This window comes from Dama dama, chromosome 14 (assembly GCF_033118175.1).
Source record: "Dama dama isolate Ldn47 chromosome 14, ASM3311817v1, whole genome shotgun sequence".
In the NCBI taxonomy this organism is placed as follows: domain Eukaryota; kingdom Metazoa; phylum Chordata; class Mammalia; order Artiodactyla; family Cervidae; genus Dama; species Dama dama.
Genome location: NC_083694.1, coordinates 76,128,431 through 76,151,138, shown reverse-complemented (window position 1 = coordinate 76,151,138; position 22,708 = coordinate 76,128,431). Strand labels below are relative to the sequence as shown.

Sequence of the window (22,708 nt, the reverse complement as noted above, 5' to 3'; positions counted from 1 at the left end):
GGGTTCTGAAAACGTGCATCCCTCCACAGGTGTGAGTGTGGAGAAGGCTTGTCCCTTGCATCCTCCACCCAAGATGATGTCAGCCTGAGAGCTCACTGTCTACAGGAAAGACATTCTGGAGGGAAGTCCCCCAGCTACTTGAATAAAGTAGACACAACTTGAATACATCGCTATTACCCTGGAGGGCAGACAATCTGCTCCAGTGAGGGGAGAGAGAGAGCTGTCCCTTCAGTGTCCTGGAGCGTGAAGACGCCTGCTCCAGAGGCAGTCCTGTCTCCAACCTTGTCAAGAGACCTGCTTATAGCAACGGTTTCCAAGGGGTGACCTTCTCATGCTGCGGTGTGTAGAAACCCCCACGTCGAGAGCCCCCACGGGTTACAGCGGCCCAGATTATCACAAATATTTAAGGGACATCCACTACCTCTCGGCGCTGAGACTGAAAGTACCTTGGCACTGCCTGCCCTCACGGAGCTCCGGGGAGTCGGTGGGGCCTCACCCACCCAGACGATGTAGGCAGCATTAATTCACACTTGACAGCCAGGTGCTAGAACAAAGAAACGCGTCCGGGAGTTCAGGGAACCCTAGCGGAGCGACCCGGGTCGGGTGACTTCAGTGATGGGTACCTCTCCGCACCTGGCGCCCTGCCCCGCCCCCGGCACCCTACGCCCCGCCCCGCTGCCCACACGCCCCGCCCTCTGCGCCGGAGCCCCGCCCACGCCCGGAGCCCCGCCCCCTCAGCCCCTCCCTCGGCGTCGGAGTCCCGCCCCCTCCCCCACCTGGAGCCCCGCCTTCCGCCCCGCCGCTCAGTCCCCGGCTCCGATTGGCTGCAGCAGGAGCTGCAGCGAGCCAATCCTCGCAGAGTCTAACGCCCTCCTCCTGGGATCACTTCCGCCGCCGGGCAGGCCCGGCTCCGTTCGCCCGGTATCGCAGAGCCGCGGAGTCAAGATGGAGGAGTACGCGCGCGAGCCGTGGTGAGCCTGCCTGCCGCCTGCCCCGCTGCCGCCGCCAGCCCCGGATCCCCGGGCCCCCGGGTCGAGGCCGCTCTCAGCCGCGGGCACGGCAGCGCCAGGGGCCGTGGGCACCCGGGCGTTAGCAGCCGGCTGGGGCCACCGGGGCTGCTCCCGTTGACCTTGCGGCGACTCGAGGGCGCCCCGGCTCGGCTGTGCCGCCGCGACCCCTGCCCCGCGGCATGTGGGGAGCATCCCCGCTGCCCGCTGGCGATCCTGGGCTCGTCCTTGCGTCCGCGGGGCTCGCCCTGCGAGGGGAGGCGGCGGTGTCTTGGGAAGGTCCGCGTGGCGCGGCGGCTGCGGTCCGGGCGGTGGGGAGGGGGACCCGGGCGGTGGGGACGGGGCGGCGCACCCGGGAAAACGGGGAGAGTGGAGTGTGCTCTCCAAGTCGCCGACAGCGGTCCATTCGTTCGGCACCTAGCGAGGTCTGTCCCAGGAATGAAAGCGTGGAGGAGTCAGGCACTCACACGGTTTAAGGCTTCTGGGGTCATGAATGACAAATCAAATCTTGTTATTTGAGTTCTTGTGTAAGAGCAAGAACCAGGGTGTTCTCCAGCTGTGTGAAAGGGCCCAGGGCTTCACACTTTGACATTGCCCGCCTGCCATGCTGCTGACTTGTGCTCTTTTCCTCTCTGAAATGAGATACCGAGCGTCTGTTTCAGCGCCTCCCACTCCTTCGGCCTGTCTTACCCGAGGTGAGCACCCCTTCCCGGTGGTGCTCAGGCGTGCGGGGCTCCTCGCCCTGTGCTCTGCCCTCGTCACTCGCTCCTCAGTGTGATGTGACACAGGGTGTTAGGAGGGGGAAATATTTGACTTTGTTGGGTTAAAGATTTTTATGGAATATTAAATTTTCATTCTCTATTCAGTTTGTTCAGTCCCTAAGTTGTGTTTGACCCTTTGCGACCCCATGGACTGCTGCACAGCAGGCTTCCCTGTCCTTCACTATCTCCTGGAGTTTGCTCAAACTCAGGTCCATTGAATCGGCGATGCCATCCAACCAACTCATCCTCTGTTGCCCCCTCCTCCTCCTGCCCTCAGTCTTTTCCAATGAGTCAGCTCTTCGCATCAGGTGGCCAAAGTATTGAAGCTTCAACTTCAGTCCTTCCAATGGATACTCAGGGTTGATTTCTTTTAGGATTTATGGGTTTGATGATCTTGCAGTCCACGGGACTCTCAAGAGTCTTCTCCAGCACCACAGTTTGAAAGCATCAATTCTTTAGCACTCAGCCTTCTCTATGGTCAACTCTCACATCTGTACATGAATACTGGGAAAACCATTGCTTTGACCATACGGACCTTTGTTGGCAAAGTGATGTCTCTGCTTTTTAATACAATGTCTAGGTTTGTCATAGCTTTCCTTCCAGGGAGCAAGTGTCTTTTAATTTCATGTCTCCAGTCATCATCCGCAGTGATGTTGGAGCCCAAGAAAAGAAAGTCTGTTACTGTTTCTACTTTTTCCCCATCTATTTGATGGGACCCGATGCCTTGATCTTGTTAGTTTTTTGAACACTGAGTTTTAAGCCACCATTTCACTTTCTTACCTTCATCAGGAGGCTCTTTAGTTCCATCCTGAGTATGTCACAGGTACTTCATCATCTTACTCTTTGATCACATGTTCTCGGAAGCCCTTGGTCTGTGGTAGAAAGAACTTGGAGGCTTTGGAGTACTAGATTTTTTGTACCTAAATTGGTTCTATCAATACCTGTATGATCTTGTTCAAAGTGCTTAATCGCTGAGCCTCTGTTCATCTGTAAAATGGCGAGGCAACAGGAATATTCTTTTGCAAAGTTAAAAGATTAGGCACTCTGTAAGGGCCTCCCTGGTAACTCAGATGGTAAAGAATCTGCCTGCAGTATAGGAGACCTGGGTTCAGTCCCTGGATTGGGATGATCCCCTGGAGTAGGAAATGGCAACCCACTCCAGTATTCTTGCCTGGAAAATCCCATGGACAGAGAAGCCTGGTGGGTTACAGTCCATGGCATTGTAAAAAGTCGGACACTCCTGAGCAACTAACACTTCATAAGAAAATAGGCTGACTTCCTTGAAAGTCAGGTTATTTGCGTTATAAGCCACCTAAACCATTTATTGTTCAGTCACTCAGTCTTGTCTGACTCCTTGCGTCCCCATCCCCATGGACTTTAGCCCGCCAGACTCCTCTGTCCATGAAATTCTCCAGGCAAGAATACTGGAGTGGGTTGCCAGTAGATCTTCAGAGGATCTTCCCGACTCAGAGCTTGAACCTGTGTCTCCTGCATTGGCAGGAGGATTCTTTACCACTGAGCCACCAGGAAACCCACCATATTGGATATTTTAAAAATGTTAACTTTTGATCTTGTGATTCATTATTGGTTCTCAGTTGCCCTGTGTTTTCCTGGCATTTATATTTAGAGTCTGGGTTCAACTTTGCTTTTGTGTATCTGGCACGTCCCTGAGGGAACACTGATTTCCGCAGATGTGGTTCAGAAGCTGTTTCCATCTTGCATTTGTTTTAGACATCATCTCGTGGAATACTGTGGCTGCTCTCTGATCTGAATCCTGCTGTTTTTTACTGATTTTTTAAATGCTCATTTCCATTCTGATTATAGGATCATTAACCTTTTAAAGTTAGTGGCTCTCCTTTGTCTTTTTTTTTTTTTTCCCTCCTTGGCTGCACCAAGTGGCTTGTGGGAACTTACTTCCCCAACCAGGGATCAAACTCGGCCTCAGCAGTGAGAGCACCAAGTCTCACCACTGGACCACCAGGGAATGCACCTCTATTAATATTTCTACCATTTTGAGGAAAATTTCCTAACCCTTTTTAGTCTCAGAGCACTGCTTCTTAATCTTTTAGAGTGAAGTCAGGTTGCCCATGGGTTGTGCTGACTTTAGACTCTGATTGAGTAGGCTGTGGGTGGAATCTGCCCAGAGTCTGCATTTGTTGATTTTGCTTTCAGGCTCATTGAAGGAAGCCTGGGTAGCCAGACCTGTAGCATCAGGCTGACAGATGGATATCTGTTGCATGAGATGGTCATTCTGTACCAGCCTCTGATTTGTATTAGGCTTGGAAAGGACAGGGTGTTTCAGCTTCAGGATTTTGTGTTTCTATCTGGCAAAGTCAGAAATGACTCATTATTCAGATTCCTCAGCAGCAGTGATGCACTGAACTCACATGTTTACTTGACCAGGTGGATTGCCCACTTGACCCTGGAGGTTAGAAAAGACATTCATGAACTGGATTATTCACAGACTTGTTTTTTTTTTTAAACATTTATTTATTTGGCTGTCTTCAGGTCTCTGTTGTGGCACGTGGGATCTCGTTCCTTGACCAGGGATAGAGCCCAGGCCCCCTGCACTGGGAGCTGGTCATCTCACCCACTGGACCGCTAGGGAAGTCGCTGCTCACAGGCTTGTTTCGTTTTGGCCATGCCTTGCAGAACCTTAGCTCCCCAACCAGGGATGGAGCCCAGGGCCACCACAGTAAAAGCACTGAGTCCTAACCACTGACCGCCAGGGAATTCCCATTCACAGACTAAATTTTTATCTTTTTTTTTTTTTTCCATTTATTTTTATTAGTTGGAGGCTAATTACTTTACAATATTGTAGTGTTTTTTGCCATACATTGACATGAATTAGCCATGGATTTACATGTGTTCCCCATCCCGATCCCCCCTCCCACCTCCCTCCCCATCCTATCCCTCTGGGTCATTCCAGTGCACCAGCCCTGAGCACTTGTCTCATGCATCCAACCTGGGCTGGTGACCTGTTTCACCCTTGATAGTATACTTGTTTCAGTGCTATTCTCTCAGATCATCCCACCCTCGCCTTCTTCCATAGAGTCCAAAAGTCTGTTCTGTACATCTGTGTCTCTTTTTCTGTCTTTCATATAGGGTTATCGTTACCATCTTTCTAAATTCCATGTATATACGTTAGTATACTGTATTGGTGTTTATCTTTCTGGCTTACTTCACTCTGTATAATGGGCTCCAGTTTCATCCATCTCATTAGAACTGATTCAAATGAATTCTTTTTAACGGCTGAGTAATATTCCATTGTGTACATGTACCACAGCTTCCTTATCCATTCGTCTGCTGATGGGCATCTAGGTTGCTTCCATGTCCTGGCTATTATAAACAGTGCTGCGATGAACATTGGGGTGCACGTGTCTCTTTCAGATCTGGTTTCCTTGGTGTGTATGCCCAGGAGTAGAATTGCTGGGTCATATGGCAGTTGTATTTCCAGTTTTTAAAGGAATCTCCACACTCTTCTCCATAGTGGCTGTTCTAGTTTGCATTCCCACCAACAGTGTAAGAGGGTTCCCTTTTCTCCACACCCTCTCCAGCATTTATTGCTTGTAGACTTTTGGATAGCAGCCATTCTGACTGGCATGTAATGGTACCTCATTGAGGTTTTGATTTGCATTTTTCTGATAATGAGTGATGTTGAGCATCTTTTCATGTATTTGTTAGCCATCTGTATGTCTTCTTTAGAGAGATGTCTGTTTAGATCTTTGACCCATTTTTTGACTGGGTCATTTATTTTTCTGGAATTGAGCTGCAGGAGTTGCTTGTATATTTTTGAGATTAATCCTTTGTCTGTTTCTTCATTTGCTATTATTTTCTCCCATTCTGAAGGCTGTCTTTTCACCTTGCTTATAGTTTCCTTTGTTGTGCAAAAGCTTTTAAGTTTAATTAGGTCCCATTTGTTTATTTTTTTTGCTTTCATTTCCAGTATTCTGGAAGGTGGGTCATAGAGGATCTTGCTGTGATTTATGTCGGAGAGTGTTTTGCCTATGTTCTCCTCTAGGAGTTTTATAGTTTCTGGTCTTACATTTAGATCTTTAATCCATGTTGAGTTTATTTTTGTGTATGGTGTTAGAAAGTGTTCTAGTTTCATTCTTTTACAAGTGGTTAACCAGTTTTCCCAGCACCACTTGTTAAAGAGGTTGTCTTTTTTCCATTGTATATTCTTGCCTCCTTTGCACAAACTAAATTTTTAGTAAGGCAGATTCCTGGAATATTAGTTCCATTCCACTGATCGAATTAATCAGATGTCACTGTACTGCATGAGTTAGGTAGCTGCATTTGGAGACCAGGTTTACAAATGTAACCTCTAATGATTAGATGTTAGAGGTTACCAATGTGTTAAGTGCATCTGATACAAACTAAAGTTCCAAGTGCTAACTTGGACTCAGTAAACCCAAAAAGAAGTTTTAAAATTTAAATATTAAATAGTGTGTCTTCCTCTGCACCTGTTGAAGCCTTATTCTTTGGGTCTCAGCTTTAAATTTTGCTCCATCTGGAGAGCTTAGCTTGATCGCGAGGCAGTTGGATCACCATTTGGTTATAGTTTAATTTCCTAGTGCTTGTTAATTTGCTTTGCAGCGTGCCGACTTAGCGTAGATGCACCAGCAGTTGAGTGAGTGAGCGAGCGCTGTGAACAGTAGGGAGCTGAAGCCAGTTCACTCCCTCGGCTTAGAGGACGGGCGGAGCAGCTCCATCTGTTCGGGATCCTTCTCTGTGTTCTGTGGGGCTGGTTCTGGTTGCTGTGGGCCCTGCATTGGCATCTGGTGTGTCCCTTGTCAGCAAGGGGCTCTGTGGCTTATAGATGAGAAGTACGCTCATCTTGTGTCTTCTCTCTTTCCTGTTCTCAGCCCCTGGCGCATTGTGGACGACTGCGGTGGGGCCTTTACGATGGGAACCATAGGTGGTGGGATCTTCCAGGCAATCAAAGGATTCCGCAATTCTCCAGTGGTAAGTGGGTGGCCAGGCTCATGCTACCATCATGTGATCGCTGTTTGCTAGTATCACTTGGGCCTGTCAGTGGGTTGGAAACGTGTTACTCTCCTTTTGTTTCCTTACAGGGAGTAAACCACAGACTAAGGGGGAGTTTGACGGCTGTTAAAACCAGGGCCCCGCAGCTGGGAGGTAAGCAGTGTTGCTGTTTGAGCTCCAAATGATTTTTTCCCTGTTTTTTTTTTTTGTTTTTTAAGATGAAGCTCTGTTTTTTATTTTTTTTTCCCCCTTTTCTTTTTTAGATTTAGACAAGCAGGTCTAAATAACTGCTTGTCCCCTTCTGAGGGTTCTTGGTTTATGGTTAACTTTAACTTACATCGTTGCACCCAGTTGAAAATCTGTCCTTCAGAAGCTGGGTGGTGGTCTGTTTCTGGTTGCCTTTGTTTTATTTCCCCTCTTATCCAGAAGGAAAACAGTGTGTCCACAGCTTAGGTTTGTGAGTCTGGAGTGAGTGTCCAGGGTGACGTGAAGCTGACGCGGGTAGGAGCAGAAGAGTTGGGGTTCATGAGAGCTTGTTGGACGTCCGTGCAGGAGTGGAGGGGATGATGTTCATCATGTTCTTTAGGCTTGGTTACTCGGAAGCTGGGAGAAGAGGGGGCAGGAAAGCTGGACGCTGGTATTCACTTACAGAGACCGTTAGGCTGAAGGGGCCACGTGCCGCACAGAAGCAGAGCCCGCGCCGAGCCTCCCCTTAGCCTGTGCGTCAGAAGAGATGGTCTCTCTCTGTCTTTATAGCATTTTTTCTCTTTAGAAGGTAGTAGCTGGCCTATGTTGTTTATTGAGTGCTTGTCATGTGCTGAGCACTCTAAGTGTTTTATTATTTTATTTAGTCCTCATAGCAACACAGAAGGTAAGTAATATTATCTCTGTTTTCCAATGGAGGAAATGGAGGCTCCAAGGTTGAAGTGATGGTGTATCTGTTTTCTGTTCTTGCCACTGTAATAGTTGGACGCCTTGGAGAGTAAACGGCCTCATTTTCCTCTGACCTAGTGGTTACCGCGTTGTTCAGGAGTGATGAGTAGTAAAGAAGCATACACGCCACCCTGACCTTTGATAAACGCAGAAATCCTGCAGGTGTTAGCAGGCACCTTGAGAGGCTGCTTCTATCACGCGTTTTCAGTGAATAGAAGAACAGGTGACGGTCACAGCCAGGCTCAGCCTGAGGAAGGAGACATGACAGCTGAGCACGAGGTGGGGCCGAGAGCAGACGTAAAAACTGAGGATCTGAGTTTAGTGCAGGCGGCAGTTAACAATGGGCAATGTTTGGGACTCCCTGGTGGTCCAGGGTTAGGGGTCTGCCTTGCAGCGCAGGGGACGTGGGCTCGACCCCTGGTCAGGGGTGCGTGGAGCGGCTGAGCCGTCGCCACGGCTGCCGGAGCCCATGTATGTACCTAGAGCCCAGACTGCAACAGGAGAATCCACACAGGGAGACCCCCGCACACGGCGGCTAGAGAGGAGCCCCCCGCACACGGCGGCTAGAGAGGAGACGCCCCCACAACTAGAGAGAAGACACCTGCACACGGCGGCTAGAGAGGTGACCCCACCACCAAAACTAGAGAGGAGCCCCCCCACAACTACAGAGGAGCCCCCCCACAACTAGAGAGGAGCCCCCCCACAACTAGAGAGGAGACCCCCCACTGGAACCAGAGAGGAGCTCCTGCCGCCACAACCAGAAAGAGCCCTCACCCAGCAAAGAAGACCCTGTGCAACCAAAATGAATTAATTAAAAAACATTATTTAAAATAAATACAAGTACGGGGATGGCACTTACGAGTTTGATTCAGGGAGTGTAGACTGAGCTCTTCCAGTCGAGCTCCTGGGAAGGGCAGCGTGGGAAAGCCATAGTTGTGTCCTGAAAGGTCTTCTATTTCCAGAGTGGAACCGAGATGCTTTGACACGTCCCCGCTCTTCCCGCCCGTCCACGCACCTGGACTCATCCCGAGTGTAGTCAGCCGTTCCTTCCCGTTGAGAACGGTACTTGGGAGCAGAGTCTGGGCCCTAGTATCATTGCTGTGGGCTGTGGTTGCTCCCAGGCCTTCCTAGGAGCGTCCTGTGTATTTACTATATACACGTGGACCCTCTGACCACATACGTATGCACACAGTCTCGATCTGTTTTCTGTGAACCTGTGTGTATTAGGAATCAGGGGTTCACAGGGATAGCCCTGATTCCAGTCCATGCCCACAGATTCCTCCTTCTTTCTCCCGTTGTATACCTTCCTCCCTGCCCGACACCCTTCCACACGGGCACACGGACCCCCGTGCCTGGGACTGTCCCTCCCGTGGACGCTGCTCACCTGCTCTGGCTGAGGCTGCCCTCTCGGGCCCCCGTCTGCGTGGACCAGTCTCCACTCTCGTCAGCACCTGGCTCACCCCGGCAGGCATCCTTGGAGTGGGAGGGTCAGACCTTGTGAAGGAGTGGAGCGGGTGGGCCTTGTCTGAGTGTGCCCAGCTGACTGACACCCCTGGGCATCATCTCTCGCAGGGCAGGGCTCCCCTGAGCCGGAAGAGGTGACTCAGTCCTCTTCTCTGGGGCGTCTGGTGCAGGGCCCGCAGTGAGCAGGCTGTGGTTCAGCTGACCCTGGTCAGCCCACCCTGCATCCGGAGGTTTCAGGGGGTGCAGGATCCCGGCATGGGGGCTCCTCAGGTCGTTTTTCTTACTTTTTAAATTGTAGTAAATACAAGAACCCTTTCTGTGGAGTGCAAGCTGTGTGTTCATTTTAGAAGATTCGGAAAATAAAAGCACAAGGAAGTTGAATCGCCTGTTACCATCTGTCATCTGGAGATGCTGACAGTTGGAATCTTGGTGTCAGCTTTCTAGATTCTGTGTGCACTTATACACTTGGATGTGTAGGTGCTTGTCATTTTTACAAACTAGTCACCATCTAGGAAGAGTTTAAGTGTGAAGTGATCTGACTGAGGGTTGCTTTTAGCTTCGTGCTTGAGGAGTAAAGGGTGGGAGGGAGGGGCAGGTAACCTCCATTCCTCACGGCTCCATAGCTCTCACCGCTCAGATCACCCTTAGCTCTGAGTGTGTCTTGACTCGCGCCCGTGACTCCGCAGAGGACCTGGGCGTCTCCTGTGTTCTCGTCGCTGATTCCACAGAGCCGGTGCTGAGTGGCTCTGACTGGAGGAAAGGAAGAGACGAAAGGGGAAGCTGCGTTAAGGAACGGAACAGGCGCACACGCTCTGCCGGAGCGGCGCTGAGCGTGCAGAGCCCAGTCCGCCGAGGCTCCGGGCCGTGGCTGATCGCTCACTGATGCGTACAGCCCAAGCTTTATTAAAAAGATAAGCATTCTGACTTGTTCAGTGCTCAGAGTGCGCGAGTTCTAAGAATACAGTGAGTGTTGTCATTTAAGCTTGTTTTTGACTATAACGTGTAAAATGTGAGAACAATGAAATGTGTTTTGTTTCTTTAATAAAACAGGTAGCTTCGCAGTTTGGGGAGGCCTGTTTTCCATGATCGACTGCACTATGGCTCAGGTCCGAGGGAGGGAAGACCCCTGGAACTCCATCACAAGCGGTGCCTTAACCGGAGCCGTCCTGGCAGCAAGAAGTAAGGCGCGCGTGTGCGTGTCAGCCGTCTGACCCTCAGCATGCCTGTAGCGGCTGAACCGAGCCTTGTGTCAGTCGGTTTGGTGTGGGTGCGAGTGTGAGCTGGGGAAAGGGGAAGGATCTGTTACTTGGAACGTTGAGCGTGCGAGCGCCTGGGGCTCCGACCAGTAACCGCGTGGTCAGAGCAGCTCACGGTTCTCCACCAACGGCTGTGACCGGCCTCGCCCTCCTCAGCCTGCAGTGAGTCACGGGCCTGCCGCACAGCACTGTTCGGAGTGTAGAGGGCAGAACCTTCTGGGTCCCTGGGGTTAGAGTGGCCCAGGACTCCTCTGGGCCTAGGGGTGAGCTGAGGTCACCAGGTGGTGAGGGTGTGGGCTTCGTGGGTCGTGACGCCTCTGTCACAAGCACTCAACTCTGCCGTCACAGCCGGAGAGCCTCTGCAGACCGTGCGCGAGTGCACATGCATGTTGTTCCAATAAAGCTTTATTTATATAAACAGGCCGTGAGCTGGATTTGACCTGTGGGCCCCAGGTGGTTGACCCCGGTGATGGTCAGAGAGAAAGAGGGTTTGGGAGTGGGGGCAGCAGGTGCCCTTGGACAGGTCTCTCCTTCAGCGAACCTGATGTTAACCTACATCTCTGCTTCTCTCTCTAACCAATGTCCTCAGATGGACCAGTGGCCATGGTCGGGTCGGCTGCCATGGGTGGCGTTCTCCTGGCTCTCATCGAAGGGGCTGGTATCTTATTGACACGCTTTGCCTCTGCCCAGTTTCCCAATGGTGAGTCGTCTGTTAGCACACAACGCAGGCATTTGGAATGAAACATGTTCTGTCTGCTAAAATGTGGTCGTTTGAGCTCCATGCACTATGGATGAATGTACCGAGCTTGGTGAGGATTGTGGTCACAGGGGCAGTTCTGGTCGAAAAGGTCGGTGTGGGTGCAGTGGACTGTGTTCGTTCACAGGAACAGAATGCTCACCGAGATGGCCTGCCCGGATCTTTGCTCACAGTTCTCAGGCCTTGTCAGCACTCACTCGCTTCTTGTAAGAGATTGCTGACCATTTCAGAGCTGTGTGAAGGGAGGCCTTGCAGATGCGGGAGAGTCACGTGCTCAGTCTGTGCCCTGTGCTGTGTGTGCGCATGTACGCTGGCCGCCGGGGGCGGTGGGCACGTGGGTCTGGCACATGCACAGGCGAGTGGGGTGAGACCTGGCAGTGGTGCCTCTTGGGGGACGGTGGCCCCTGTTGGGGGCTCGCTCTAGAGCCGGCAGGGAGAGTTGTTTGAAGTTGGCGGTATGGCATGTTGCTGCCTGCCCCTCCTGTCCAGTGCCAGGGAACGTGCCGGGCAGTCAGCTGGGCCGCCAGCATCCATGACGTGGCCAGGCATTGTCTGCTCCGCAGTCAACATGTGCGGGTTCTTGTAAATTAGAAAACTTGAGTTGTCTAAACAGGAATATTCCTTGACGTCATAAGGCAGCAGAAAGACACAGGATCATTGGGGGGTGGGGGTGGGGGTTGAAAGTTATTTTTGGAGCTCGGAAACTATTTGGCACAGAGCTTGGAGCTGGTCACAGCTTCCAGTTCGGTTCGGTTTCCCTGATGCAGGGTCTTCTGGGGCAGGGCTCCCAGAGGCCTGCTCAGCACGCCAGTGGGTGACCTAGGTGGACCCTGGCCCTCACGCCTCCCTTCTGTTTTCAGCCATCACTTCTTAATACTCTGTTGTGATTTTGCTTTTGCTTTTCAGTTTAATGCTTTAGTGTGAAAGATTTCACATAAAACAAAAGAAAAGTTGCATATTGTCAGGAATTCGGAAATTGACATAACGAGAGGTCAGTCACACCATCTTGTGGGATCTAGCCTTGTTTCCCTGGCTTTAGGCTTCTGTCCTCAGAAGGAAGAGCTGAAGGAGATGCTTTTTATCTTAGATTGAGATGTTTCCAAAAAGCTTTGTGGGGGGTGGAAGTGTTTGAAAAGTTAATTGTGTGTTTCCAATTAACTTACATGAAAAAGTTCTTAAAAAATAAAACTGTATCCAAATGGGAACAAGGGTTGTTTTTGGTTTATCTTTTCACCCAGTGTCTCCTCCAGCTTTCTGGAGGAACAGATATTTTAGAGTGAAGAAAGGCAATCACTGGAGTGAATGGAGCTCTGGAAAGAGCCCTCTTTCCCCGCTTCCTCTTCCTCCCATCCTTCTTTAGTCTGCCTCAGTTTCCCTGAGGGAAGGAGTGATCATTACCATTACACGCTTTCTTTTAAAGAGCCATGTTTTACCTTGGGTCACAGGCCGTCCCATCCCTCGAAAGCACCAGCTCCTGTACTTAGCATCTGTGTAAGCTAGAGGCAGGCCTGTCTTCCCATTGCAGAACCTGCTTCTTACATGCGTCATTGTATAGATTGTATTACTGAGTTCTCTTGAAACATGACTGAAGTACTTAAACTTTGTGAAAATAATTTTAAATAGCTACTGAAAAATATGTCAGGACGTGTGAGAGACTGGTGCGGTCTTGACATGGCAGCTTGCTCAGCAGACACTTTAAAACTGGCGTGCTGCTCCTTGCTGTCATTAGTCCATCTGACTGCAGAGCATTTAGAGCCGTCCATCCAGGGGTAGTGGGCAGGGGGCGCTGCCTATGCCGACCGCCCCGCCCCCCGCCCCCACCCCGCGCAGAGGTGGTCTCATGGGAATCAAGCAGCTCCACAAACAGATTACAGCCTGAATGTGGCAGGATTTCTTTTTGAGTTGATTGATTTGCTCTCTACAGAAACTTGTTCCTTTAAACTACGTAGCATTTAGGTGCGGTTTAAATTCTCTCTGAACTGCAGGTCCTCCGTTTGCTGAAGACCCCTCCCAGTTGCCTTCAGCCCAGTTACCAGCCTCGCCCTTCGGGGAGTATCGACAATACCAGTAGGACTTCTCTCCCGGACTTCTACAGAGTGAGCTCAGTCTAAGGAAAGATGTCAGAAGATCAGGTTCAGTCTGGTTTTAAAACTGCGGGTGGGACAACTGTGGCCAAACAGGCTGTGAAGAGACTTTCAGCACCTTTTTGTATTTAAAGGAACATGGTTGGGGCGGGGGGTGGGGTGGGGTGGGAATCTTAAAAGATAATACTAATACATTTATTTATTCACACTTGGATTGCATTTGTGATCAAAATAAATGTCTAAAATCCTTAGAAGGAAATACAGTGAGTGCTTAGAAGATGGAGGACCACACGGCAAGCAGCCAGGAAGTGTGACTTTCCTCGGGGGCTTTTCAGCCTGGCTTTGTTCTGTTAGTCAAATAATAAAAAATGCCTGGAGATTGCTCTCTCTTTTAGGATGAGTTGTAGAGTTCTGCTTTTCATCCTCAAATTCAGACAACGCAGAGTCCCCTGAAGACCGCGCGGCACGGTGGCCCGGGTCAGTGCACTGCACACGCCGCCCGGCCTCCCCCTGTAGGCACAGCGCGTCCTGGCTCGCGGGTGTCAGCGGCAAGACGCGAACTCCTCACCGTCGAGGCTGCTGGCTCTCGACTCTTAATAATCAGCAAAGCTTCCTTCCAGTAAACCCAGCTCTGTGTCAGAGGCTCACGGAGCAAGTAATAGCACTGGAGAAGTCTGGTGTTTATTGCGTGCTGGAAAGTGTATAAAATCCAGGTTGTTTTTAATGTGTTGCAAGTCCTTGAACCTGATCTTTGTAAGGGGTGTCCTTTGGGGTCTGGTTGGGACTAGAAAACAGATTGGCTTTTCAGAATCCGCCGCTTTACTGGTGGTGGAAACGCCGAGTGTCCTCGAAGGCAGGCTGTGGCTCTCCCCCTTTGCCTGCCTGGTGTGAAGGCCACCTGGGTGTGGTGAGCTCAGTGCTACACATGTAGCAAGTATTTAATTTACTCCTGCTGGTTTGAGCTTTGTTTGTGTGGTAAAATACCCAGGAAGTAATGTTTCTTTTAACCATTTGTAAGTATACAATTTGGTGGAAAATAAATACAGTGTATCAACCACCTTTAGTATCCCAGAACTTCTGCAGCAGCAGGAGCAGAAACTGGTGGATGGTAACCACCTCCCATCCCACCGCGCTCCCCAGCTTCTGGTAACACAGGTCTGCTCTGCATCTCTGAGTTTGCCTCTTTTGGGGACCTCGTGTAAGCGGAACCTGTGGTGTTTGTCTTTCTGTGTTGCTCTTCATTTAGGTTCATTCATAGTTTTTGACGGCTGAGTGATAATACTGCATTGTAGGCTGAGACGGCATTTTATTTCTCCATTCATCCGTTGACGGATGTTTGAATGATGCTGGTGTGGACATGGGCATACAGCTATCTGAGTCCCTGCTCTTGGTTCTTCGGGGTGTATTCCTAGGAGTGGAATTGCTGTGGGTGTGGTAATTCTGTGTTCAACTTCTGAGGAAGCGCCAGACTTTCCCACAGTCGCTGCACCATGACATTTCCACCAGTTGCAGTTTTCTACACTCTTGCCAACATTTTCCTCTATAGCCAGGGTGGTACCTGTGACGTGTGTCTCACTGTGGTTCTGACTTGTGTTCTTCTGGTGGCTGACAATACTGTACTTTTTAGCCACGTGTGAGTATCCAGGGTTTGTCTATCAGTCTGTAGCTGGTTTAACTTCCAGGCGTAAATGTAAGGAGGCTTCATCACAAGAACAGTTCAAAGCTGAGGGCAGGCAGAGAAGATGCTTTATGTTCTTAAGGTTCCCAAAACTCCTCTTAAATGGGGCATCAGTTTGGAAAGCAAGTCCTTTCTTGTGAATTCAGAGTCGCTGAGGTATGTGTGTGTGATGCTGGCATGTTTTCCCGTTTTACTGGTCACTCAGCATCTCTGAAGCGATCCTTGGGTACGGAGGAATTTTCTAGAAAGAGGGGTGGGGTGGAAGAGAAGAGTCTTGAAAAAGATGGAAGACCAGTTCTTTTTTATTCCACCACACGCAGGACAGCAGGTGGGGACCCAGAAACCTTCTAGTGGTTTCCCAGCCTCTTGCTTCCCTCGGACGCCCCGTCTGCCCCAGACTTAGAAGGACTTCTGTTCTTGGAAAGCCTGGCTGCCCCCTGCCCATCCCCCCACCTGCTGGAGCTTGCCCAGGGGTCAGTGGTTTTGTCTCTCGTGTGTCCACTGCGGAGACAGGGGGCAAGGAGGGAAGGAAAAGGGGGAAAGCAAGCTTCGCTCCTCAGCTTTCTACTGGAAGCCTTGTGCCACCATTCCCAGGCATGGGGGCGTGTCCTCAAGTACTGTGTCCCTCTGACCGTCCATCGGTGGACACGTGCGTGACTGCCCCCCCACCCCCCGCCCGTGTATCCTGCTGGCTGCTTCCTGATGATTTGGGTTTTTTCTCTTTCCCCCTCCTCCTTTTCCCCCAACATTTTTTTCAGTGAAAATAGCAAATCTGTAAAGTCGAGGTTCACAGTGAACACATATATACCCACCGCCTAGATTCTATGGTTGACGTCACAACACTTTACCATTGCCGACCTGTTCCCCATCCCCTGCTTTCTAATAAAGTTGAAGTTCATGAAATTCATTCATAAGCATTGTAAGATGTGATTATTTTAAAGTTTAGAGAATAGTAGAAACCAGGTAGGTTATAGATTCTAATATCTTAAAATACTGATTTGAAATGTTTAATAAATATTCTGAAACTAATTTTGGTGTATGAGAGCCCAGAGTAAAAGGTAAAATCACCAAATTTGTTCTAATTACCAAGATAAACGTGGAAACAGGAAGGAATTTTACTCTAGGTGTTTTTCTGGAATAATGGAGTCAGTTCCTCAGTTTCAAGGTTGAAACGCCCATCAGAAAGATCCCACCTGCTTCTCTCATTTTTCCTTAGTATCTTCCACTGTGTGTGACATTGGCATGAAATAGTGAATTTCTGAGTCAGGCTGGAACACGTGGGTGCAGGACTGAAGCCCATCTGTTTCCGCACGTGGGCCGGCTCCTCAGGCTGGCGCGGCCACTGCGCCCCCCTGTGGTGCGTGGTGGTAGCGCATGGTGCCTCTAGCGGCCGGTGGTCTTAGAGCAAAAGGCCCCACCAAGGCCCGTGGGCCAGATTCACCTGCCGCCTCTTTCTGTGTGACCTGTGAGCAAATAATGGATTTAAAGTTTTTATAATCGTTGAAAAAATAAAACACTGCCATGATGCATGGAAATGACGTGAGGATCCCAGGTCCATAGAGGGCCAGCGGGGCACAGCCGCACCACGCCTTCCTGTGGTCAGGGGCTGAGCTCATGCAGACAGTGCAGTCTCTGACGGCATCAGAGACGCACAAGCCAGGAAATGTTTGGTTTTTCTGGCCTCTGGGCATGCAGGATCTCAGAGTCTTAACCCCTGGACAGCCAGGGAAGGCCCCATTTGCCCTTTACAGGAAAAAAGGTGCCACCTCTGTCAGAGCAATTAAAAGTGAGAAGATTGATTCTTTTCGTCTATACTGATTATATTTCTAGCACACCTTTTCTTTGTGTGGACCCAAGTGGACCCAAATTGGAAGTGGTCAGGTGGGAGATGGCAAGAGTGAACATAGACACTTTAGGAATTGGCGAACTAAAATGGACTGGAATGGGTGAATTTAACTCAGATGACCATTATATCTACTACTGTGGGCAAGAATCCCTTAGAGGAAATGGAGTAGCCACCATAGTCAACAAAAGAGTCTGAAATGAAGTACTTGGATGCAATCTGAAAAACGACAGAATGATCTCTCTTCGTTTCCAAGGCAAATCATTCAGTATCACAGTAATCCAAGTCTATGCCCCGACCAGTAATGCTGAAGAAGCTGAAGTTGAATACTTTTATGAAGACCTACAAGACCACCTAGGACTAATACCCAAAAAACAGGTCCTTTTCATTATAGGGGACTGGAATGCAAAAGCAGGAAGTTAAGAAATAGCTGAAGTAACAGACAAATTTGGCCTTGGAGTACAGAATGAAGCAGAGTAAAGGCTAATGGAGTTTTGCCAAGAGAATGCACTGGTCACAGCAAACACCCCCTTTCAACAACACAAGAGAAGACACTACACATGGACATCACCAGATGGTCAATACTGAAATCAGATTGATTATATTCTTTGTAGCCAAAGATGGAGAAGTTCTATACAGTCAGCAAAAACAAGACCGGCAGCTGACTTTGACACAGACCATGAATTCCTTATTGCCAAATTCAGACTTAAGTTGAAGAAAGTAGGGAAAACCATTACCATTCAGGTATGACCTAAATCAAATTCCTTATGATTATACAGTGGAAATGACAAATAGATTCAAGGGATTAGATCTGATAGAATATCTGAAGAACCATGGACAAAGGTTCGTGACATTGTGCAGGAGGCAGGGATCAAGACCATCCCCAAGGAAAAGAAATGCACAAAGGCAAAATGGTTGTCTGAGGAGGCCTTACAAATAGCTATGAATAGAATAGAAGTGAAATGAAGTGAAGTTGCTCAGCCGTGTCCAAGTCTTTGTGACCCCATGGACTGTAGCCTACCACACTCCTCCGTCATGGGATTTTCCAGCCAAGAGTACTGGAGTGGGTTGCCATTTCCCTCTCCAGAGGATCTTCCCAACCCAGGGATCGAACCCGGGTCTCCTGCACTGTAGGCAGACGTTTTACCATCTGAGCCACCAGGGAAGTTCAATAGAAGAGAAGCAAAAGGCAAAGGAAAAAAGGAAAGATATTCCCATTTGAATGCAGAGTTCCAAAGAACAGCAAGGAGAGACGAGAGCCTTCCTCAGTGATCAATGCAAAGAAATCGAGGAAAACAATAGAATGGGAAAGACTAGAGATCTCTTCAAGGACAAGGGAACATTTCATGCAAAGATGGGCACAATAAAGGACAGAAATGGTATGGACCTAACAGAAGCAGAAGATACTTAGAAGAGGTGGCAAGAATACATAGAAGAACTATACAAAAAAGATGTTCATGACCCAGATAACCACAATGATGTGATCACTCACCTAGAGCCAGACATCATGGAATGTGAAGGCAAGTGGGCCTTAGGAAGCATCACTACAAGCAAAGCTAGTGGAGGTGATGGAATTCCAGTTCAGCTATTTCAAATCCTAAAAGATGAGGCTGTGAAAGTGCTGCACTCAATATGCCAGCAAATTTGGAGAACTCAGCAGCGGCCACAGGACGGGAAAAGGTCAGTTTTCATTCCAATCCCAAAGAAAAGCAATCCCAAAGAATGCTCAAACTACCGCACAACTGCATTCATCTCACACACTAGTAAAGTAATGCTCAAAATCCTCCAAGCCAGGCTTCAGCAATATGTGAACCATGAACTTCCAGATGTTCAAGCTGGTTTTAGAAAAGGCAGAGGAACCAGAGATCAAATTGCCAACATCCGCTGGATCATTGAAAAAGCAAGAGTTCCAATAAAACATCTGCTTTATTGACTGTGCCAAAGCCTTTGACTGTGTAGACCACAACAAACTCTGGAAAATTCTTAAAGAGATGGGCATACCAGACCACCTGACCTGCCTCTTGAGAAATCTGTATGCAGGTCAGGAAGCAACAGTTAGAACTGGACATGGAACAACAGACTGGTTCCAAATAGGAAAAGGAGTCCGTCAAGGCTGTATACTGTCACCCTGCTTATTCAATTTACATGCAGAGTACATCATGAGAAACGCTGGGCTGGATGAAGCACAAGCTGGAATCAAGATTGCCGGGAGAAACATCAATAACCTCAGATATGCAGATGACACCACCCTTATGGCAGAAAGTGAAGAAGAACTAAAGAGCCTCTTGATGAAAGTGAAAGAAGTGAGTGAAAAAGTTGGCTTAAAGCTCAACATTCAGAAAAGTAAGATCATGGCATCTGGTCCCATCACTTCATGGCAAATAGATGGGGAAACAGTGACAGACTTTATTCTTTTGGGCTTCAGAATCACTGCAGATAGTGACTGCAGCCATGAAATTAAAAGACACTTGCTCTTTGGAAGAAAAGTTATGACCAACCTAGACAGCATATTAAAAAGCAGAGACATTACTTTGCCAACAAATGTCTGTCTAGTCAAAGCTGTGGTTTTTCCAGTAGTCATGTATGGATGTGAGTTGGACTATACAGCTGAGCGCCAAAGAATTGATGCTTTTGAACTGTGGTGTTGGAGAAGACTATTGAGAATCCCTTGGACTGCAAGGAGAGCCAACCAGTCCATCCTAAAGGAATTCAGTCCCGAATATTCATTGGAAGGACTGATGCTGAAGCTGACATTCCAATACTTTGGCCACCTGATGCGAAGAACCGACTCATTGGAAAAGACCCTGATGCTGGGAAAGATTGAAGGGCGGGAGGAAAAGGGGATGACAGAGGATGAGATGGCTGGATGGCATCACCAACTCAATGGACATGGGTTTGAGTAAACTCTGGAAGTTGGTGTGCTGCAGTCCATGGGGTCGAAAAGAGTCAGACACGACTGAGCGACCAAACTGAACTGAAGCTCCTCTCTGGCCTCTTCTTTCTGTCCTGAGAACTTGCTTGAACGTGTCTTACACCGTAGGATATACAGGTGGACCTGGGTGGCATTAGAGGAGAGGACCCTGAGCTTTTGCAGTGGGCAGTAGCACCCCTTCTCTTGCCCTGAGGGAGGCATTACGCAGACTACACTGCCCGGGCAGCGTGACCCCCTTTGTTCCAAAGCGAGACCCTGTCTCTGTCTTGGCGGGCATCAGCCAGTGGGTGCCAGCCTGGCCCCTGTGGACTCGAGCTGTGTGCCCCGTCCAGCCCCTGCTCTCCATGTTGTGACACCAGCTGTGTCTCTGTGCCGTCAGACGTCTAGTGGGAAAAACCCGCCCTGATTGAGAAGCATTATGACGAGCTGACTCACCCTCTGCTCCAGAGGAGGCGCTGTCTCTACAAGCAGCATCACCAGACGGCCCAGAACAGAGGCTACCTCGTTGTGCAGCTGTGCAGATGCGCGTGTGAGCCGCGGAGAGCTGGGTCCCCGAGTCGGCTTTAACTCGAGCGCACTGTGGTTACAGGAATGTTCCGAGTACCCTTGAGTCTTTTACTTGTTGGGAGCTTTTCATGGGCTGTCTGTGGTGAATTTTGTGTGTTTTCTCTAATGGTTAGGTGCAAAGTTAGGGGTGTGTTGACTAGGTAGAGATGGTGACTTAAGTTTTGACTGAACTCCTGTGCCTTACGTCTTGGTTGTGGCACGTCAGGTCTTCACCGTGGTTGCGGGATCTTCGCTGCAGCACACAGGCTGCCCAGCTGTGGCTCCCGGGCTCAGTTCACGGCGTGCAGGCCTAGTTGTCCTGTGGCCTGTGGGGCCCTAGTTCCCCAGACAGGGATCAAACCTGTGTCCCCTGCTTTGGAAGGTGGATTCTTTAATCACTGGACCACCAGGGAAGTCCCAAGACTGTGACATTTTTGTACAGATCTTTTATGTCTGTGTAACTTTTGTCTGATCTGTTAATTACTGGGCAAGATCCATAAACGTCTTACTGGCAGATTTGCCCATTTTCCCTTGTAATCCTGTTAATTTTTGCTTTCTGTATTTTGAGGCTATACTGTTAGCTACATCTCCCAGTGTGTGAGCTAGAACACTGATAAGTAATGTACACCTGGGTATTTATGAATGCCTCATCCCAAAATCTGCCTCCCCCAGCCTGGGGTGACTACCAGCCTGTTCAGCTTGTTTCTTTTCTTCCCCTTGCTTCACTGGTGGCTCAGACAGTAAAGAATCTGCCTACAATGCAGGGGACCCAGGTTTGATCCCTGGGTCAGAAAGATCCCCTGGAGAAGGAAATGGCTACCCACTCTGGTATTCTTGCCTGGGGAATCCCATGGACAGAGGAGCCTGATGGGCTACAGTCCACGGGGCCGCAGAGGGAACACACCTGTGCAACTAACAACACTTAACTTTCACAAGTTTTCCCATTGGTGGGTTTGTGAGTTACACTAATTCTATATTTTTTAGGTGGTTTTCTTGAAAATATACCTAAGAAAGAAATCCCAGGACTTCTCTGATAGTTCAGTAGTTAAGACACCGAGTTTCCAATGCAGGGGGCACAGGTGTGACCCCCGGTCAGTAAACTTTGTAAGATCCCTATATGCCATGCACTGCAGCCAGAAAAGAAAACAATCTTATTTATCCCTAAATCTACTCTCCTCCTCTTGATCCAAGGAACTTCAATGTCAGTCACCCTCTTCTTTTTTTTTTTTACCCTCTTGCATACATTTAATTAAGGAAAAAAAATATTTTGGCTGCCTCATGCAGCATACAGGATCCTAGCTGATACACTGGCTGGTATATGCAGGTGCTCAACAAAAATGCCTTGTATAATGAAATGAGTAAGTTGAAGGTAGATGTACTGAATGACTATCCTCAGGGCCACAGAAGAGTGGTTTTCTGAAGTTTTTGGATTTCACTAACCAGTAAGTTAAAAAAGAGAAGAAAGAAAAAAAGGAAGAAAACTGACTTTGATTTTATATGGAATTTCAAATATCTACTATAAGCATTTCATAAAATAAGATGTATTTATTTATTTTTTTTTAAATCAATTTATTTATTTTTGGCTGTGCTGTATCTTCATTGCTGTTTGTGCAGGCTTTCTGTAGTTGCAGCTAGCGGGGGCTGCTCTTCCTTGTGGTGTGAGGGCTTCTCATTGGAGTGGCTTCTCTTGTTGAGGAGCACAGTCTCTAGAGCACAGGCTCAGTAGTTGTGGCACACAGGCTTAGTTACTCCGAGACATGTGGGATCTTCCTAGACCAGGGATCGAACCCTTGTCCCCTGTATTGGCAGGCAGATTCTTATCCACTAGGCCACCAGGGAAGTCCCAAAATAAGATGTATTTAACACTGTAAAACTAGGAAGCACATACTAGGATACTATTTCCTTTATGGGAAACTCCCTACATTGTCTCTTAAAATTTCATTTCCTAAGGGGAAGATCCCCTGAGGAGGAAATGACAACCCACCCCAGTACTCTTGCCTGGAAAAGCCCATGAACAGAGGAGCCTGGCGAGCTACAGTCCATGGGGTCACAAGAGTCAGACACGACTTAGCGACTAAACTACCATCACCACCACCACCAGAAGGAACCCCCCCCTGCCAGTGCAGAAGTAAGAGACTTGGGTCCCATCTCCGGGTCGGGAAGATCCCCTGAAGGAGGGCATGAAAACACACTCCAGGATTCTTGCCTGAAGAATCCCACGGACAGAGGAGCCTGACGAGCTGCAGTCCATGGGGTCGCAGAGTGGGACACGACTTACAGTTTCCAGCACAGCTGATGAGCGGCTCCTAGTCAGCCGGGCTCCTGGGAGGGTCACGGGCACAGCCAGCTGTCCCACACAGGAGGGGGGACACGCGGCCCACCAGCCGCCAGCCTCACAGCCGCCGTGCTGGTCCCCACCCTTGGCGGAAGGACGAAGGGCCACACGCTGGAGCCCCGA

At 49.2% G+C, this 22,708-nt stretch overlaps 1 protein-coding gene across 1 annotated transcript; it reads left to right on the top strand.

The window, feature by feature from the left end:
* Nucleotides 1-871: 871 nt before the first annotated feature.
* Nucleotides 872-13,510, top strand: TIMM17A (translocase of inner mitochondrial membrane 17A). The gene is made up of 6 exons (XM_061161143.1): nucleotides 872-971; nucleotides 6,637-6,736; nucleotides 6,847-6,910; nucleotides 10,205-10,333; nucleotides 11,000-11,110; nucleotides 13,153-13,510. The coding sequence occupies exons 1-6, from the start codon at nucleotides 946-948 to the stop codon at nucleotides 13,236-13,238; spliced, it is 516 nt and encodes a 171-aa protein (XP_061017126.1). The 5' UTR covers nucleotides 872-945; the 3' UTR covers nucleotides 13,239-13,510.
* Nucleotides 13,511-22,708: the final 9,198 nt, after the last annotated feature.

Excerpts from the sequence above, each read along its gene's own strand:
- TIMM17A (XM_061161143.1), top strand. The coding sequence starts at position 946 with ATGGAGGAGTACGCGCGCGAGCCGTG. Across the intron at positions 6,737-6,846 it reads GATTCCGCAATTCTCCAGTG|GGAGTAAACCACAGACTAAG; the intron begins GTAAGTGGGTGG and ends GTTTCCTTACAG. Across the intron at positions 10,334-10,999 it reads AGCCGTCCTGGCAGCAAGAA|ATGGACCAGTGGCCATGGTC; the intron begins GTAAGGCGCGCG and ends CAATGTCCTCAG.